Below are 21192 nucleotides of genomic sequence, written 5' to 3'. Positions count from 1 at the left end.
GAATTTCATTCCATGGAGCTCATGGTAGGGTTCCTGATTTGTTTTGTAAGTGCAGATTACAGGGGTTAAACTAAATAATGCTAACACATTTTTGTACCTTTCTCAAAAAATCATTTTAGAAGTGGTTATGCAATTTTTCATACTTATCAATGAAATTTAAAGTTTTTAGGCGTTTGAGGGACCGATTATAAAATACAAATGGAAAATAGTGTTTTTGAATACCCTGTGCCGAAAAAACAAACTAAACTCAGTGGCGCGACAGCCCGTAGGGGGCCAAGGTCTACTGTGTCCATCTCAGTTTTCTTAACCTTAGGCTCTGGGGTGCAGGAGCAGATGTTCCGGTCAGGTGGTCAGCCGAATGCGGAACCCCCAGTGTTTAGTTCCCAAGCATGCTTGGTACTCATTTATCGACCCACAGAAGGGATGAAAGGCTGAGTCAACCTTGCCCGGCTCGAGGATCGAACCAGGGACTTGTGCACGACAGCGCGAAACGCTACCGCTCAGCCACCAGGCGTCGTGCCAAAAAATGTAGCTGTAAATTTTTAACTTGTAACAATTATTTAGGTTATTATGTGTTGCACAAAATGTTGAAAATCTAGCTTAAATATATATGGAGATTATTTGCTTGATGTATAGAATGAAGTGATAGTGACAAAATTCTTATTTGATGCAGATTTGTGAGATAGTCCTTGTATATAAATATCAAATGAGTGTTTAAAAAGCTTATTTTATTGAGAAATTAAAATTTTTTGTACTTTTATTGCATTTTATATTCTAAAATCTAATTTTAAAAAATTCTTTTTTAATATAATGGAGGACATAATTAAATGTTGCTGACTCATTGATTATCAGAATTGATTACAACAAGGTCTGTCTGCTAAATTCATGTTTGTCATTTCTTTCAGTTTTGAATTATTTCATTTTTATCGCATTTGAGTAATTTTTTAAATTAAGTAGATATTAGTAATTATAAAAATTTATAGGATATGAAAATTCTTGAGGTGATTCTGCAGAAATATGAAAAACTGGAAGAAGAGGAGGATAGAAAGGCTAGAGCTCAGAAGAACTGGGATAAAGAGAAAGAAGATCGTGACAAGAAGAAAGAAGAGGCTGAAATGGAAAGGTGGAAAAACTTTGCCTTAAAACAAAAAAGGAGTAGCTCTGTTGAAGTAAATTTCATATTCTATCATGGTATAATTTAATGCTGTTACTTGTGTATTTTTTTACCTTTAGTTTAGAGTTTTATTTTAAGTAAATGATCTGACTTGAACGTAATATAATATTTTTTAAAAATGTTTTAATTTCGCTTAGTTTTTATTAATTTATTTAAAGCAATTTGTAATCTAAGATCCCAAAGTGTCAAAGGTTCCAAATGAGTGTTTTGAGGATGCCAGAATTCTTAAGTGTAGATATTCTTAATGATTAACTTATTTTTATTTTTTATTAACTTATTTTTGTCTAAGGATATAAATAAATTGATAAAAACACCTATTATCATCATTTGTTACCTATATAATTACTTCTGTTTGTTATTTAGTATAACATTCTTATTTTCATTATGCTGCTGTTGTGTTATCAAAGAAACTGGCCAATATTATTGCCAATATATAATTGATTTTCTATTTTAGCCGCAAAAAGAAACTTCTACTACACTTTAAATTGGTTTTTGTTGAATCCATATTTAAGCTAATTTTTAAATTTTAGCATTTGAAAATATCTTTAGAAAAAATGCACACCAACGTTTTTTATCTTTGTTTTTTCTTGTCTTAATCTTGTTAGCCAAAAAAATTCTTCTCTAAGTGTTTCTTTTGTAAAATTCATATTTAAGTTAGTTTTTAATTTTTAGCATTTGAAAATATCATCAGAGAAAAGCACACCAACTCACCTGTGTTCTCGTTATGCAGCCTCAGAAATGTCAAGTAGTGATAGTAAGGCTATTTTTCAAAAGCGGCATAGCTTTAAGGTAAATCTAAGTTTAAGCTAAATTCACATACTTTTTTACATTTATGAGGAGGGATATGATTTTTATTCTTGTGTTTTGATATCACACATACAAGGATGTTATGTGCTATAAATGAAATATTTTAGTTTATGAAATAATTTAAGCTTAATAAATTCATTTATGTGTTATAACTTCTATTCCTCTTTCTTAGGCTTAGTTCAGTCCCAATTGTCTGATTTATAAAGAATTTTTTTCATTCCAGTAAAGCTATTCTGTTTTAGGCATTTTTTTTCTCATCATAATTTAAACATCTTTTAAAATATCTCATATCTTTAAAGCGCAATTTTAACATTCTAAATGCTGCTCTTATTTCCTTTTTTTTAATATTTTTTTAGCATTTTGTCGAATAAATAACCATAAGATAATTTGTAAGAACTAAACTTTAAAGAGTTCAATTAATGTCCAAAGTTTTTACTAAGCAGTATCTGTAAAGATTATTGTTAAATTTTATTTTTTGTGGATCTATGTGAAAAATGAGCAATAGGGTTAGCAAATTAATATTTTGAATAATAATAAGCTGCCGGGATAGCCTAGTTGGTAGGGCAGTGGGCCCATGTCCAAGAGTTCGTGGGTTTGATACCCACCAACTGAAGACTTCCCATGTAGTAAATGGTGACTGATGCACGTTAAATCTGTCAAGTCGCAAAGTCCTTCATGTTCCCATAACAAATTAATACCTCTGGAGGTACTGATCTAGGAGTTTCCTTGTCTTCTGGATTGGTTCAAAATTACAAGGCTACAGATTTGAACATTAGTAGTCGTAAACCCAAAATTGGGTCGACTGTTCAACGATGGATATAAAAAAAAAAAATTTTTAAAATAATAATTAGCAGAGCAGAATTTATGTGTGGGTTTAAAATAAGATTAAAATTTTATTTTTCAAAAAAATCTCAACCAATTTCTATTGCCTCTTTTCAGAGTAGGAATATTTGTGAATGATAATTGTTTCATGTAATTTATTATGATTAGTTCCCATCCTTATGTGCTAAAAAAATTGCAATGCATATAATTAGAATATTGCAAATAGTTAAGGTATATCTAGTTTTCAAATTTTAGTTACACAAGAAAATTATAATGTAGTTAGAATAAACAGTAAGCTTGGTCCTACATTATCATTTCACTTAATACTATATGGCTCTATAAACTGACATGAAGTGGTTTTCAAAGCTACTAACTCTGATACAAAAGACAAATACCTTACCCACCTACCATTTTTCTGTTTAATATTTATTGCTGCTCCAATTTAATATTTACTATAAGTTCAATAAATATTGAGTTTTATATTTAATTAGCTAGGGACATTTGAATAATTATTTTTAGCCATATTATTAGCCTTGATTCTTATTGATATTTAACTCTTGTTTGAGATAGACACGCATGGAATTTTTAAAAACAATAATTCCAAAAAAAAAACTCTTTATATTTGAATAATCATACTCTGTTCAGTCATCCAATTCTATTTATGATCTATTCAGTCGAGCTTATTAAATTTTGAGTCTCTCTTAAAACTATTAAAAATTTGTGGAAGCAAAGAAAATGAAAAGTTTTATTTTGTCATACTTATATGAAGAGCATGTAGGTTGTAGGTTATTTTTGTTTTGTACACATTTTTTTCATTGATTTTTACCCTCCACTAAATTTCTGCTTTAATGTTTCATAGACAAACATAATTAGGTTGGCTAAAATCTAATTATGTTAATGATTCAAACAGATAAAACTTTTTGTGTTTGCATAAATGTTCAAAGAAAGGTAGTACAACAACTAGAGCATGCTCATCACAAATCAATGGATGATCTCCTGGGAGTATACCCACTTTTAGAATCATATCTATTAAGTGTTTGGCAACATGCCAAAAACTCACTCCCTTTTTTATTATGATCATTTTCATGGAAAATCTTAATTGGTGAATTGGATAGTGCTGTAGAAGAGTAGGAAATTTTCATCAACTTGGGTTTTTCTATATTGTGCTCAAGATTGGAAACTTGATCGATATTTCTTTCAAAATTATTAAGAGAGTGGTGTATCATTATTGAATTTTAAAAAATACTTTTAGAAAAGTACAATGGAATTATATTCAAATTATAAATAATTTTATTTTAAAAAAAATTGCTATTTATAAGGAAATTATATTATTTGTTATAATTAATGTTACGTTTCCAAGATAGTATTAAAATTTACTGAAGATAAAGCATCTGAGAGAAATATTATGTTCTACTGACTAAGATCTACTGGAAGACAGTTGTCTGAAACCTATTGAATAACATAAAAATGGTGAATAATTGAAGCTACAAAAGATAAATCAAAGGTGAACTTTCTGAAACATTGGTAATTTAGATCTAGGATGGTAACCATTGCAAGTGTTTCTCGTTCTTTGAGGTTTTTGTGAAAGACTTAAATACAAATTTAATCGTGTCATATAATTCATATAATGATGTCAAGACATTTAGGTTGGTTAAAATTTGATTATTTGGATCATTTTGAAGATCAAGAATCCTGCCATTATGACTTATCAGAGGATTCACTCAAAAATTTTCATCCTCATTTTCTTTTTGCAGATTATCCTGTGAGTAATCTTCCTCTTATACATTTTATTTGTATTAAAGTAGCTATGTATAATGTTCTGCAACTGTAAAACAATAATTAGCATTATTGTTTTTAATCTTGTTAAACAAAGAAATAACAAATTCATACAGATTATATTGATAAGAATAGTAGTAATTATAAGTATTATTGATTTATCGTAGATTATTTAATTAAAGTTTTATATTTTAATTAAATGTATTCAATATAAATACTATATTCAATATAAATTATTTTTAATTTAAAAAAGTCAATAAATAGAGCCATAAAAATCGTTTTTTCGTAAAACCACTAGAAACAAGCTATCATAGTCTTGGTAATGCTTAAAGGTAAGTATACCGTAACTTCCGAAAGGTATAGTAATTACATTATCTGTTTACTTCAAATTTACGCTATGTGATTTAATTAATGTGAAAGAAAAAAATTTATTGTAAACTATACTGTAAATTTATACTACGCATTTGTGTTTTTAACAAAACATGTCGTGATATGTTTTAGTTAGTTAGCAATTATATTCCCACTGTGAAACATGTTTTATTTTATGTTCTTAACTTTTTGTTAGCTGTGTACATGTTAAAATTAGCTTACTAATTCAGCAATTTTAAAACAAACTTTTATTTCACAGTTATTTTTTTCTACTAAGACACAATTTATGTATTACAAAATATTTTATGTATTTAAAAAGTAAGCCTAAATTGATTTGTTGCTTTTAGAAATTGCATATCAACAATGCATCCGAATAATGTACTTAATTTATCGAACATCATTATTGTTACATCATAATGAATTTTTATTTTGAAGATATTTATTCTGCTTGCTGTGTCAAGCTTCATATTTAATTTTTTAAAAAATATTGAAATTTAAGTGTAAAGAATACCTAATAAGTTATTGTAACTGTCAGTTTTATGTTTATCTAGCATACTGGTTTTACACTAAAAATAATTAAAATGTGCTTCCACATTATAATCCAAAATGAATATATATTTATAAATTAAAAATATAAATTTTCAAAAATACTAAGTTTTTAATATTTAAAAAAAAATTTGACTTTACTGTAACTAGTTTTGAATTAAAGATTTGTAAATAAGTACATTAAAAACATTCTGTTCTTGAGGAATTAATTTATTATGGAAATAGAATTTAAATAAATCCCTTTAGATAACTTGTTTGCTAATTTTCTTACACGTAGTTTATAGAAAATTAATCTATTGATTTTGCTATGCTTATTTATTGAAAACCTATATTCATTATTTTTTTTTATAACTATTTATTGAAAACTTATTTATTATTTTTTCATACCTATTTTTTTTGCATTTGTTTTAATAAAGTTATTTTTATTTAATTGTATTGATGTTTTATTCTTTTTAGTTATAATTTTGGTCTGTTGTTTTTAAAGATTAATCTTATAATTATTTTGAATACTGGTAAAGAATTAGTCATTAAATTTAAACTTGCAGTTTACTTTTTCTTCCATTCCATTTATTTGTGGGTTAGATAATTGGTATCTTCTAGTTTATAAATTGGTGTCTCTTTCTCATTGTTATTTATCCCAAGTTATAGACTGTATTAATACTATTTTATAATTCTTTTAATTTTCAGTTTTAAAACCTAAAGCAATTTTGAAATATTCATAACCTTAAATGTTTTTTTAAAAAATACAATTCTGGTAACACAGCTTTGCCAATTACTACAGAAATGTAGAATGATTTTATAAATAGCAAGTCTAGTATCTCTTTTTTTTTTAACAGTGCCTTATTTTCTATTATATTTTTCCAATTTGGGTAAGATGAATTTTAAAATTTGGGTTAATATGAAAAATTTACTCCATAATTACATAATTAAAAAAGAGTGTAGCTACTATCCAATATACCTTCATCTTTATTTTTTTCTTTAAAATTTCTTGAAAATGTATTCTCTTAAATGCAGGTTTTACTTTGAATGTACAAGTGTCTCATGTAACAATATATAGTAAATATAGCAGATTGCCAAAGACAAAGATCTGCTAATATTGATATGATTTTGATGCATATGTTTTTATTGTTTTGATTTTACCTATACATGTAGAAATTTTTAATGATGTTAAAAGTCACGTTTTCTGATAAATGTATTTGAAGTTTACAAATTTGTTTGTGTTGCATGCTACACATTATAGTATTGTTTTTCCAATATTTGAATTTTGTAAAATCAATTTTCTAAGTTCTCTAAATAACACAGCTTTCATAAAATGCAAAAAAAGGAGGGAATCAAATTTTGGAAAAGTTAGAGGGGAAGGAGTGACTAGCTTTAAAAATATTTAGCAAGAAAGAGAAATAGATTCAAACAAGAAAAAAATGAAACACCATTTTAAATGAAGAATAATATCATTACCAAAAATACTTCCTCAACACACCAAGACTAGTCCTGCCCCTTAATTTTTGCACCTCATGTATGTATAAATAAACCACACTAATCACTTTATATGCTTTCAGTATTTGAAAAAAAATGTTTTTGACCATTTTATTTTATTCTAAATTTATTTCATCTATGACAGGTAGCAAGAAATCAAACCAAATCGCAAGAAGATCCACTAACTCCTAAAAGAAACTATGCTTCCGATAGACTGTCTCGTTACGAAGCTGAGCAGAAGCTGAAAGAGATTCAGCAGAAACAGGAACAGGTTAAGAAAAGGAGATTAGAAATAATTCATAAGCGAGAAAATATGCTGAAGCGAAGTGCGTGGGTGTCCAGTTTGTTATTTCTCGTTTTTAATCTCTTAGATTCCTGTGATAAATTTTTGTTGGATGATTCAGAAATCTCTCTCTTTCAATAGTTGTTTTTGTTTAGTGTTAGTTATTTCCATGTGTGGATTCTATTATATTATCGTTTTTTTTAATCATTTTTTTAAATTAGTGTAGTGATCATAATTTTACAATTAAAACTTTCTTTCATAATTTTTTATTTGAAATAACTAGTCTATTACTATTTGTTGAAAAAAGAATATGTTTACAATTATTTATTTATACATATACAGTCAAACCTTGCTAACTCGAACCTCGATTTCACGAATTTTTCGATATCTCTACGGGGAAAAAATTCTCTTCAAATTTCCTATGCACTCAATGTTAAAAAAAACTTGATTTCATGAATTTTTTTTTTCCAATCCCTCGAAAACTTGAATTTTTTTCCATAAATAGTGTAGATTTTTTTTCTAAAATTAAAAAAATATTCCCAAAAAAAAAATAAGAAGAAGAATGACTGACAAGGCATGGAATGATGTGTCTTCCTCTACGATAATGAATGGCACCAAGAAGTCTAGATTCATTGAAGATTACGAAGGTAGTCAAACAATCAATATCGTTAATTCTTCTGTAAACTACACCGAAAATGATTGGAACAGATTGACCGGACTCATGAAGCTTGATGACATGGAATTTCATGACTTTGTAAACGTAGATGAAGCAGTAACAGTGTGTGGTCAGTGGGATGACAATGATATCATCGCTCAAGCGAAAGCTTCTTGTGAACTATCAGAAGAAGAGGATGAGGAAATCGAAGATTTACCACCCAATGTTACTAACAAACCAGCACTTTCTGCAGTATACACTGTAAGGAGATTTATTGAGAGGCAGCCGAATATGTCAGAGGATACATTTAAAGCTATAGTCCACTTAGAAAGTATAGACAAACTTTCTTACACATCTCTAAAGCAAACAACAATTGAATCTTTTTTTAAATGAAAGTGTAAAAAGTGTTTTTAAAATAAATATGGAATAGTAAATAAGGTATGTAAAGAGCATTTTTCTTTATTCTACCATCGATAACATGCAATTTTGGATAATTTGAATTTTCGATATCTCGAATATCAAAAGAGTAAGTAAGAGAAAACATAATAAAATTATAAAGTAATAAATAATAATAAAGGGCTGTAAGTTAAATTGTAACTCTAGTTTGGACTAAGTTCATTTTTCTTGTCTTTTGCAATGTGTTTTACTGTTCAATTGATCTGTATGTATAACTTAAGCAATCGTTTTTGTTAGTTATGTAAAAGAGTTATAAAAGCATCAAGTTATTATTTTATTTTAAATATTGAATAAAAGAAAAAAAGCTTAAGTCTAGGAGAAGCTCAGGTTTTTTTTTCTGTTTTATTTGCATTGCATGTTTATAATGAAGTACAAACTGCCGATTATACTGGGGAACTAATTTTTTTTTCTGTTGCATGAGATTTTTTAACAGATTTATGATACCTTAGTATATTGTTGATTTAAAATCTGCATTCGGTTTTTCTCTCAAAGCTACAGTTTTTTCTGAATGACATTTTTAGTCTATTTTTGTCGAGAAGTACAAGCTTAAATATGTTATATATAACAGGGGGTTGAGTAAATGTTGCAACAAACTTCTAAGGAAGTTAGAGAATCAGAATCAAAACTGCATAAAATCCCTCGCCTGAAAATGTCATCACACATCGCATGAAATTTTTTTGTGCTTCTGAACAAGGTTTCTATATATAGTTTTAATCCTGATGATGTGACACCACTCCCCTAGATGATTGCTGCAGCATTTGCCTAACCCTTGTTATTTATAATGTTCTTAAACTTGTACATTTTGACAAAATATTGACTTAAAATGTCACCTAAAACTCTGTAGCTTCTGGAGCAAAACTAATTTCAGATATGAAATCCCCACACCCAAATTAGACAAGATCAACAGGGTGGGTAGTGTTTTTAAAAAGTTATTTTCGAGTTTTGTTTTTTGAAAGCCCTTAAAGGTGCTTTTAAAAATTGTCTGATTTTCCTCTTTTTCCAGAGATTTTTTCTTTAGCATGTCGATTTTCATCACAAATTATGCAAAAAGCATGATTTTCACATTTTTGTTATTCAACGATTTCGCAATTCATTCAACCACAGTCCATTTTGGTGTACCGTTTGTCCGTAGCTTATAAAAATGCTGATCATTTTACATGTTTGATGAAATACTTGTGGGTTAGCTTATCTAGTTTTTATTATCAAAAATTTAAATACGAATTGAGACTAGATAAAAATCATTTTCTGACAGCTTTTCATTTTTTAGAACAATTTCAAAAGTTTGAGTCATTAACAAAGTATTATTATCTCTATATATTACAGGGATGAATTCCAGGAGAAATTAAAACAAGTTAAATCAAATCAACAGGAAATGGACAAAGCTATGGAACAGTGGCAGCACCAAGTTATTTGCTACCAAGAAGTTGCTAACATGAGAGCAGCTGAGAAAGTTGCTCAAACTGTTCAACAAAAACGTCTGAAAGCCATGCAAGATAGGCTTTCTAAGGAAGAAGAACACAAAAAGAATATGCAGAAGTAATATGTCACTTTATTTAACTTAAAATATCAAAATTGTAATATTCATATTTTCTATTTTATTCCTAATTTATTGCTTTTTTTTTCATTAATTTTAATTTTAGTTATTATTGTAGCTTAACCTAAACCACCATTTAGTTATTACTATTAGACCTCTGAGTGTTAGTTCCAACCTTTTTCAAACTCTCAGCTGTGGACTTTCCAGCATCAAAAAACCAGTTTCCTGTTATTATTCAATTAGAAATTAGTATGTAGCAGGGAAGTTACAGTATAATTTTGCTCAGGCGCTCATCACTTGAAAAGTTTATTACTAACAAAATTTAGTTTCAATTATGCAACCTTTTAACAACTGTTAAAAATTTACTGTGTACTAAAGGCCCTCAGTTTTCAAATTTGAATGCTTAGAAGTGTTTTTGAACTTTGAATAGTGATACTTTAGTTTTTAACTAGGAAACTTACAATATTTTTTAATGCTTTATAATTTTAATTTTTTTAAATTTCAACAGTATATAAGAGATTTAATATATATGTATATATTAAAGGTGGTCTTTATGGATATACTTTTGTATATCCTCCCTAACATTCAAAAACAATTTTAAAAAGTAGAGATAAATTGGTTTGTCCTTAAAAGTTGTGTTTTAAATTTTTTGGTCTAATTAAAAGAATATTTCTGTATAATATAATATTCTTCCACTTTAAGAATTGAAGCTGAAGATTATGCAAAACTGCAAGAAATGATGGAAAAACTTCGTATGAAAGATGAACGGTGTAAAGCATTTAAGGAAGAAAAGAATTCGTGCATAGAACAAGTAATTATAGAATGCTTATAAAATTTATCAATATTTTATATCTTTATAGTGTTGAAACTTAACTTTATTGGAAACAACTTTTATTAACACTAAATCATTATTTTCAACAAAATGTTAGTTTATTAAAGGTTATTTGCCTGAGTTAAATTTAATACAATTGTTTCGAACCCGACAGTTTACTGAGTAATTTTTAATGAGGCCGCTGAAAGTTTGTCGGTTATTTTTCTTTTTAATGAAAAACATTAGTGCAGTAGTAAAATAAAAAGAAATAAATATAACCTTGTATAAAAATAACAGCACTACTGTTAAATGAAATAAATTTAAAAATTAATAAACCTACAATGCCAAAATCCCATTTCTTTAAACAAGGAATTCAGTGTTTTTTTTTATTAAAAAATTTCATTTTAAACTCTTTTGAAACATTGAATATTAACGAAAGTATAAAATCACTTGTTCACTATCTCAATTGTTTGTGCTTTGCATTTGTTGAAACATTATTTTTTGTCGTATTTTGTTAAATGAAATAAATTTAAAAATTAACAAACCTACCATGCCAAAATTCCATTTCTTTAAACAAGGAATTAGGTGTTGTAAATAAGGTATGTAAAGNTTTTTTTTTTTTTTTTTTTTTTTTTTTTATTAAAAAATTTCATTTCAAACTCTTTTGAGACATTAAATATTAACGAAAGTATAAAATCACTTGTTCACTATCTCAATTGTTTGTGCTTTGCATTTGTTGAAGCAGTATTTTTTGTCGTATTTTCAGTCTCGCCAGTTGGCTATGGCAGCGTCTGATTTACGTGACCTTATTCGACAGAGATTAGACAAGGATTCCTTTGTCCGCCGAAGTCAACAAGCTGCCTTAGAGTCAAGACTGTTGAGTATTGAACCTCGCATATCTCGCTCGAAACCTAAAAGTCCTTCTGAAGAGAAATAGTTTTTATTTGTTTATACATAAATCTTTTACCTTATATTTTGTAACTTAATGTGTACTTGTAGATTGTTAGTTCAACTTTTTTTACTCAAATTACTTATACTATGTGATTAGAATTGTGATATTTTTTACTTTTATACTTTGTTATTGTTTTATTTAAAATGATTGTTTGTTTGTTATTTTAGTTGAATTAGTTTATTATTTGTTTTTTTTTCACATTAATATACTTTAATATTTATATTTACTAACTATGCTGTTGGCATACAGCGCACAGATTTTAGGTACTTCGAATCTGGCCAAAGAAGTTAATAGTATTATATACTCTTATCATTTTCAAAATTATGTATTGCTAAAAAATATTGTACTATTTATGAAATTTTCAAAGTGATTTCAAATGTACATTTCTACAGTTAACATTGATAAATTATCTAGAATATTGGATTGCTTTGAAAATCTTCAGATCTATCTTCGAATGTACATTTCTGCTGTTATCATTGGACAATTGTAAATTATCTAAAATTATTGAAAAGTGCTATTGTACAAATAACTATGGAATGTGAGTTTGATCTTGATTTTTCATATCATATTTTTGAATAATTATGTACAAATGAATCTAATTTGTTAATTAGTCATCAATTAACCAAATTATACCATTAATTAGTTAATCAAAAATAAGTTCCTAAGTCAAATCCCTCATGTCAAAATTCCATACTTAACCATAATACTTAAAACTAATTTTTGAAATAATGAAACTTGGTATTTGTTTTTATAATCTAAACTTTTAAAATAATATTAAATACCTTTGTTATTTGTTTTAACTTCTGCAGTAACATTTAAATATGTACTTTACTCCGAATAATTATTGTAACCAAATCATTTAAGAATTTGTCAAAACCGTCATTCATACAGTTTACCTTTATCTTCCAGTCTTATTAACAAAAAAAAATTAAAATGAAGAGTGCCAAGATTTTTGTCTAATTTTTTATCTGAAAATGTGCCAAAAAGTCAGTTGAGAAAAAAAAAATTTATTTGTTTTTATAATTAATCTGAATTTTGAAAGGAGTGCTGCTCAGACGTGTTTTCTCACTTATTTTAGAAGTTTAAGAAATAATACTAATGTTCTTTGAGTACAGTATACTGGTAATAATTTAATAGAAAGAAATTATTTTAACTAATTATTATTATTTCTAACTTTCTTGAACTGTGTAATTTAAATAGTTATACATAAATCAATGAATCTCAATTTTTTTCACTTTAATCCCGAAAGAATAGTTACAAAATTTAACTACCATTCTTTAATTAAACTGGAAGACTCCATCCCCTGCTCGTTCCACTCACAAATTCCTGTGATTGCTTCTCATTCAGCGTTGTTTATATTCTGAACGTCAATATGTTTAAAAAAAACAAAACAAAGATAATTTTGTTTATAAAATATTTAATTTTATGTAAAAATATTTCATTAATATGTTAATCATAAAGCAATAAATGATTACCTGGATTTGAAAATTAAACAACTGTTTTATAGTTTTGTTGCAACGAAACAAAATGCAAGGTAAAAGAAAAATAGTGAGAAAATTCAGAAAAAAGCATTGAAATTGCAATCACTTTCGAACAATTTAGTATTTTCAGAGAAACTTGTGTTAAGTATATAAACTCAAAATAGTACTTTCAGTATACCAAATTTCGACTTTGAATTGCATTTCTGTGGGCTGCAGAGCAGCTTTTACGGTATTTCTTATTACAGGTTTTGCAGTTTACAATTCACATATTAATTATCAATTATTTTTTTTTAAATTTCATTACATACTCTACATTTTCAACACAATTTCACATTTTAATGCAGGGTTCATGCACACGGAATCGTCAGGAAATTTGACCCCCAATCAGATTGAAAGATTTCACTTTTCCATTTAGTGTATTCTCAAAATTCTATTATTCTTAAGCGTTTCTGGAGTGTTGTTAGTTTGATGTCTGACTTAGGAACTTGAAACTTTTGCATTGAGAGTATTGTCAGATTTCTTTTTCCTGGAAAAAAAAATCCAGTTTTGTTCTTTAATTTTTGATATCTTATTACCACAAATTATTGTTTTATAATTTCGTATAATGCATCAATTATAGGAACAAAACGTCTTTTTTATCATCTGTATGTTCATTTGATATCTATTAAAGAAACAATATTTTTTAATTGAATTAATTCTGATTTCTCAGAGGTGCAGTATCATTTGCAAATTTTACCTGATGTGTAATCACTTCTGCTTTCATTAAAAGTCATTTGCTTTTATATATAAATAAAAGCAGAGGACTGTTTATTTATTAATATAAGCATACAATTATTTTTTACTTGAAGCAGATGATTATTTTATAAAGCAGATTGCATCTTTCTCTTTTTACAAGTGATATATTCCATTCCACTATATTTTGAGTGTTTTTTCTGATCACAATAAATTTTGTACTCAATAAACTAGTTCTTCTTATCCATGAGTTTAAAGATTTGAATTCAGTTGATTTCATTATAGCCTTGACCCGGGTTTTAATATTTATGTTAGCTCTTCTTTGAACTATCGTTTAAGATTTAATTTGATTACGAAGTTTTCCTTGTTTTTTATCATTTTCTTTATAATAAGATATGAAATATATTGCAATTTTTCATCATCAATTTTGTTTTGTATTAGTTAATTTACTGATTTCAATAATCTTTACTTTATTATAATTTGACTAAATGAATAACATCAATTAATTTATTGTATTGTTAGTTTCCTTTTGTGTTTGCTTGGTATTTATCATTAAAATAAGATTTTTTTAATATTTCTTTTATTTAATTTCCCGGTTTTACCATCATAATTTATATTTTCCATCGATTTATTCATCTTATTTTACTATTAATTTTTTTAAGTAGAAAATCTTAACTCGATTCCTAAAAACATTCGTTAGTTGTTTGAATATGATTAAATTTCAATTAAATACAGATTATTTGTATAATATTTTTATTAATTTAGTTTTTTTTTTATTTTTTAGGATAACTTGGTTTTTGAAAAGTTCTTCTTTTATTGATTAATAATTTGTACTTTTTTCATTTTCTAGCATTCTAGTGTGTTTCATATTTTAGGATAATTTCTTTATTTATTTATTTTACAACTAAAAATAAAAAATATTACATTTTGATTCTGTATTTATCAATCATTCTTTATTTATTTCAATCTTATTTGTGCTTATCCTTCTAATTATTAATTTTTTAATTGATGCTTATATATTAGGTTTTAATATATTATTTAATGTATTCATCTTATTTTACTATAAATTTTTTAAATAGAAAATCTTAACTAGATTCCTAGAAACATTCGTCAGTTGTTTGAATATGATTAAATTTCAATTAAATACAGATTATTTGTATAATATTTTTATTAATAATATTATATATTATATTATTAATAATATATATTAGGTTTTAATATATTACATTTTTGTTTTAAAAAAAGATTTTATGTTTATTAAATATGATTTTAAACAATTATACCCATACTATTTATTATATTTATTTAAAAAATTAGTTTTTTTTTATATTGCTCAGTAAATTCCCTTAGTCTTATTTTCCCTTCACGTTTATTGTTCTGACGCATTATTATTTCTAATCTGAGTTACCATTCTTTAAATCACCTGATATTTTGTTAAATAAAAATAATTTATTAATGCTCTCTTAAAGCTGCAGTTTTATTTTTAATTTACAATTTTATTAAAGATAAATTTTTTTTTAGAAACAAAATCCTGAAATCTTAGTAAATCTGCCTGAAAAAATCACAGAAAAACAAAATCTTCTTTTTGATTATAAACCCTGTCAAGTTTTTATAAGTCTCTTATATTTTGTGCTCCAAAACAAAATATAACTTAAAAGTTGAACACTCAAAACAATAGTGTCCTCCTTTACGATTTTTAATATAAAGTGATATGTGTATTTTCTTTTCTTAATAACTATGTTTTTTTTTTAGAAAAAAAGAAATTATTATATTTTTAAACTTGTTGTGAAGAGAAAGAAATATTCTTTTTTATGTTTATTTTAAATATAATTTATACTGGGAAACAAATATTTCGTTATTTTAACTATTGCATAAAATTTAAAAGTGTGAGAGGGGATTAAAAAACTGTCCAAATTCCAGCAATTTTTTGTTGCCTCATCTTAAGCTTGAAAATAAGTAAACCAAGTGGTTGCAAAAGTTGTTTCGAAAATATATAAGTTATTTAATAATATAACATTTAAAAATATAAAAGTTATTTAAGTCAGATTCCTCTTTATTCACATTGATGCAGAATTCTTACTGTATCTAAATCTAGTCTAGCATGAACTTTTGTAATAAAGTCACATTATGTATTAAAGTATAATTTAACAATAAAAGTGAAATATTTTTTAAAAATGAGATTTTGATCATATTAAAAATTAAGAAAATTAATATACTCTCAATAAAAATGGCAGACATGTTCATTTTTTTTTCTTTTTGATTGGCATTTTTATTATTTTCACATTATATTATACTATTTACCTGTATTTACGCAAATTTTTTGCTTGCTGTAGATTAATGAGATACTTCATTTTATGAAACACTTATTGTTTAATGAGACAATTTAAACATTTATCTTAAGTTTCAATAAATATATATATTTTGTAAATTTTTAAAATTTAAGTGAATTAAAGTTATATTCTAAAGCAATACATTTTTTTATAGTCTGTACAATGAGCTTCATTATGCGCAACAGAGCATTGTGGAATGGGCTGCTATTGCATCAATGAAAATGACGCATTTACAATATTAGTTATAATTAGAAATTAAAACTTTTTAAGAAAAAGAAATCTTATTAATAGATCAGTTTAATATTGGTAGTAAATAGTGAACAATATAGAGCTGATTATAGTGAAAGAAAAATTGTTATGAGAGCATTTCAAAGCTTTTTCATGCAATTGTTTTTTGCTTAATGCACTGTTTATTTATATCCATGTGTTTCTTCATAAGAAATAGTAAATGTTTTTCTTGCTGCACTATTTTTAAATGCTCAAATTTTACATATATTATGTATATTACAAATGCAGATCTTGATGGCACAAAAATTATTTGAAATATCCTAAAACTATTTATAAACAAAGTAATTTATCAGAACATCATAACGTTTTGTACTAAGTAATTTCAGGAAGTTTTATGATTGAAGGAAAATTCATTCCTTTTTAAAATTTATAAATTTATCTGACTTGGAATTAATAAAGATGCAACAAAAATTCTTTTATTTTTCCTTTTTAAGAGGAAATTTTATATTTAGTTACTAAATTATTAATTAAAATAAACGCAATGGTTAAAATTAAAATTGATTAAATCCAAGCAGTTTAAGTTCTGTAATTGAAGTCTTAGCTAAAAAAAGAATTTTTAACTTTAATTTCGAGAAGCAAACAGTCTTTGCTAATATCATTGAAGTACTTACTGAAAAATGTTGGTTTCAATTTTTTAATGTTGTTTATTTGTTGTTACTATCTTACATAGAGAAAAATTATGTTATATTTAAAATTCAAAAGTATAATTCACATTATTTCTCAAATAATGAATCTCAGTCAAACCTTGTTATCTCAAGCTTAAAAGGAGAAAAAAATTAAAGTGATGAACATTATTGCAGCAGAAAATATTTATAGTGCAAGTCCTGAAACTTGAAGCTTTGGATTATAAAGAATTTTGTGTTATATAGATTGTTTCGCATATCACTAAAATTACTTATCAAGCTTGACATTATATATCTGGAATAGATCAATATTAAATAATTTTTCTGATCAGCTAGATTTGAAATAATTTTTAAATACCATTAGTTTAAAACAAAAATAAGCACTTAAGTATTTATTATTCACATGAAAAAATTAAATTATTGGGAGTAAAGAGGCAACAATTTCAACAAAATTGGTACGCTAGAGATGTAGTAAAATTAATACGGTTTATAGAATTCTGTTATCTAGATCTTCTACTTTATTATCAAATAAAGTGAAAGAACATTATTATTATCGAATATAGAAAAAATCTTTTTTACATACTTTTTGTAAAAAAGAAACCAATTTTATATTGAAACAAACACTTAGCATTAAAAAAAACTATTTTAAAGAAGATTCCATCATTTTTTGCTGATAGAAGATTTTTTCTTAAAGAAGCCACAGTAAACAACGTTTCTTTATATTTAGAAACGTTGACAATTCTCTATAGCAATTTTTTTCAAACCTCTTTTACACTTAATTGATAATTTACTTTGCTTCAATAATAAGAGTTTCCACTTATCATTTTTTTGCCTTTTCAAACTAAAGATTCATAGTGGATTTTTCCTTTTTAGAATGTTGTTTTAAAATAATTTCTAACTTTGCAGGATTGGTACTAGATAGCTTGAATGCAAGGAGACATAGACATGAATTAGATAGCTTGAATACAAGGAGACATAGACATGAATTCACATGTTTGTTTCACCTCTAGTTGCAAAAGTTTAAATAAAGTATTCCAGCAATAGCTTACTGTGAGCAATAGCTTACTCTCTTAACAAACATTCTATCATTCAGTTCAAGTTACCCTTTTTATTCATATTCATTTCATTACCGGCATAACTTTGGAAAATAAAAAGCAGTAGAAAGAGCGAGTTGTCTCTGCATACTTATTGCAACTGACTGAAGATAGGTAAGGGAGAAATAAACAAAAACTAAAATTTCCCTCTTGAGTGTTTTCTTGTGATCCTTCCTTTAAAAGTAAAAGCTACAAAGAGTTTCCATAGCATATTTTTGAACAATTTTTCTATTATTATTTATTTATTTTGAAAATGTCAGTTTTATTGGTTTTTGTTAATCTTAAAAAGAAATTCAATTAAAATTTTATTTAAAAAATTATTGTATCAGTTTAAAAAAAAAAAAAATTAACATTATCACGGGGGGAAAAGCAACAGGAAATCGCCAAAATATTTTCTCTAAGTTATGAGAAAGCTTGTGGAACCGAGTTCAAGTTAGCGAGGTATTACTGTATCTATATATATATACTTACATATATATACATACATATTATATATATGTATACAGAGTTGTAAAAATACCAACTGTTAAGAAAACAATTTATCTGCCCTGTTTTATATTTCATTTTGGTTATAATTTTTAAACTTTAAAAGCATTTTAACATTGTCTGCTAGTATAATATCGCCAATAAATGCTTTATTTAGTCATGAAGCATCAGATACTTCTGATAGGTTTATAAAAATATTCCCCAAGAGTCTATGTTTATATAAAAAAAAATTTTTTTGCAGTAATGCACTTTTATTTCACTTCAAATAATGAAAAATTTAACAGTTGTCATTGATCACAAAAACGTCTATTTCAAATTTGCAAACTATTTTTTTGTTATTAATAATGAACAGAATTCTTAGTGATAAATGACTGTAATTACTTTTGCACACATATTTAGGATGAAATTGGGCATAAATCAGCATTACTCATTCGTAATAAAATTATGCTTTGTACCTGATCTAGCTTGTCTCTACTTAAACTGATTCCATTTAAACGTGTAGTGTTAAATTACAATTCGAATTTAATTTTTGTGATTAATTGAATTATGTTGACTAAAGACTACATCAAGGTCAGTATATTAATAACAGTTTAAAAAATGTATTATGTCTCTTTCCATTTTATGCATGTTAAGATTTCAAAAAAACGTAACCTTTTCCTGGTGAATTATAAAAAGTATAAAATAAATAAGTAAAAAAAATTAAAAACATTTTCAATTATTTGAAAAAACTATGAAATCCTTTTAAAATTCTAATAATCTATTAAAATACTTTGAGAAATGCTCTAATATGCATTTAAAATCCTATTTGTCATCAAGATCTGTTTAGCGTCATTTATATGTTAATGTAATTGCTTCTGACAATTAAACCTAAACCATGTACATACATAACTGTATGCTCGGAGCTTTTTATATGCTTTATGCTCGTGATATTTTGAGAAATCATGTTTGTTATTTATATTAGAATACTTTCTAGTCTGCAACTTATACGGTAATTTTTTTTTTCAATTTTCAAATGTTAATTATTTAATGCTCGTAATTGTTATATCAATAGCATTATTCTGATTATAAATTTACTACTGCAATATTTCTGGAGCCATATTTCTTTTTGCAAGGTTTATTTATTTTGCATTTTTTCAATAATTTGCCACTAAATAAAATTCATAATTTTAGAGTTATAATGTAATTATTAAAGTCTTAATTCGTGAAAGATTTAAATGTAAATAATTTCTGTGTTGACAATATGAGAATTCAATCAAAGAATTTTCACTATGACTTCTGTTTGTTGAATTCTTGTAATATATGAATTATTTATTAAGGAAGGTGTTGTACCTCTTAATTTCAAAAACATTAATAAACACATAGAAGCATTTTGAAAAGCAAAAAGAAATGTATTAGCTTAATTAGGTTTAATGTTTTTCCTAGATACTCTCCTTTTGTCAAATGTATATCTTTAAAGACAAGTTAAATTAGAAAAAATAATTCATAAAAAGAAGAAAGAAAATCTGACTTATAGAAACGAAAGCAACAATGTTTTTCTTTTCTTTTTTTTTTAATGTATAGAAGTTTGCATTTAACTTAAAATATTCCTCGTCAATAGTGTGTAACGGTAATAAAACCATTATACATTTTTAATATAAACTGACTCATTAATTATAACTATCAGGCATTTTTTGTAGGTGAATTATTTTGTTATTCAAACTTAGAAAAAAAAACTAATAAATAAGTAAAAATTTATGTTTTAGCATGGTGCTGACAATGTATCCAATGGCACAAGCTGTTACCAGTACCTTGAAAATAACCTATGTTTTCGGAAAAAATTACATTAAGCTCCATGGCCACTGATTTTTGTCCTTCAAATTGTTGATGTATATATCACCCTCTGTTTGGACAAGTAAAAACCAGAATTGAAAAAAGTTGTGTCGGCAATATGAAGAAATAAGATTGATAGTTTCAGAAAATTTATTAAAATGTTATATTATTGGTTGATTGTTTTTGCAATATGTCCTAGCACTGTTCATACCAATCAGCATCTCAAAATTTGACATTTACATATAATTTTTTCCCCAATCTTCTCAGAACACACAATTACGAGTTCAACACTTCTTGTAACATATTTTGTGCCTTTAATTTCTTTCTGTAGTTTCGAAGTTTGTTAAAGTTTTTGGTCTAAATAAAAATAATAAAATTTGTGATGAACTAATTTTTGGATCTTTTCTAACATGTTAATTTAGTTATTGATATAAGTACAGTGCGTAAAATCAAAAAGTTATTGCCCCAAATAACTTGTTCAAATGATTGGCTCTCTTTCGTTACATAGGTTCCAATTTTAATGGCTTAAAGAGATGACCTGAAATAGGCTAATTTATCATTGGCGATCGAAATGGGCTGCAGGTGGCGTAGAGCAGAACTCTCCACCTATGGCAACACTTCGCATGCTTTCCCCATTATCGTGTGGATAGTCATAGAGGAACTTATATATATATACTAGCTGTACCCTGCG

General features: G+C 26.2%; 1 protein-coding gene across 6 annotated transcripts in view; it reads left to right on the top strand.

The window, feature by feature from the left end:
* The window catches only part of LOC107457526 (coiled-coil domain-containing protein 177), a 31057-nt gene extending 10165 nt beyond the window's left edge, over positions 1-20892 (top strand). For 3 of the 6 annotated variants that reach the window (XM_071183627.1, XM_071183624.1, XM_071183626.1), the window contains 6 exons: positions 1014-1169; positions 1847-1963; positions 7113-7297; positions 9685-9897; positions 10598-10706; positions 11473-20892. In XM_071183627.1, the coding sequence (XP_071039728.1) occupies positions 1014-1169; positions 1847-1963; positions 7113-7297; positions 9685-9897; positions 10598-10706; positions 11473-11643 (951 nt within the window). In that variant the 3' untranslated portion in view covers positions 11644-20892. Of the gene's footprint in view, positions 1-983; positions 1170-1846; positions 1964-7112; positions 7298-9684; positions 9898-10597; positions 10707-11472 lie in introns of all 6 variants that reach the window. The other 3 variants (XM_016075695.3, XM_016075690.3, XM_016075691.3) reach the window with 1 other exon arrangement.
* Positions 20893-21192: the final 300 nt, after the last annotated feature.

The sequence above is a fragment of the Parasteatoda tepidariorum genome, chromosome 7 (assembly GCF_043381705.1).
Source record: "Parasteatoda tepidariorum isolate YZ-2023 chromosome 7, CAS_Ptep_4.0, whole genome shotgun sequence".
Classification (NCBI taxonomy): domain Eukaryota; kingdom Metazoa; phylum Arthropoda; class Arachnida; order Araneae; family Theridiidae; genus Parasteatoda; species Parasteatoda tepidariorum.
This window is presented reverse-complemented; position numbering and strand designations above follow the sequence as displayed.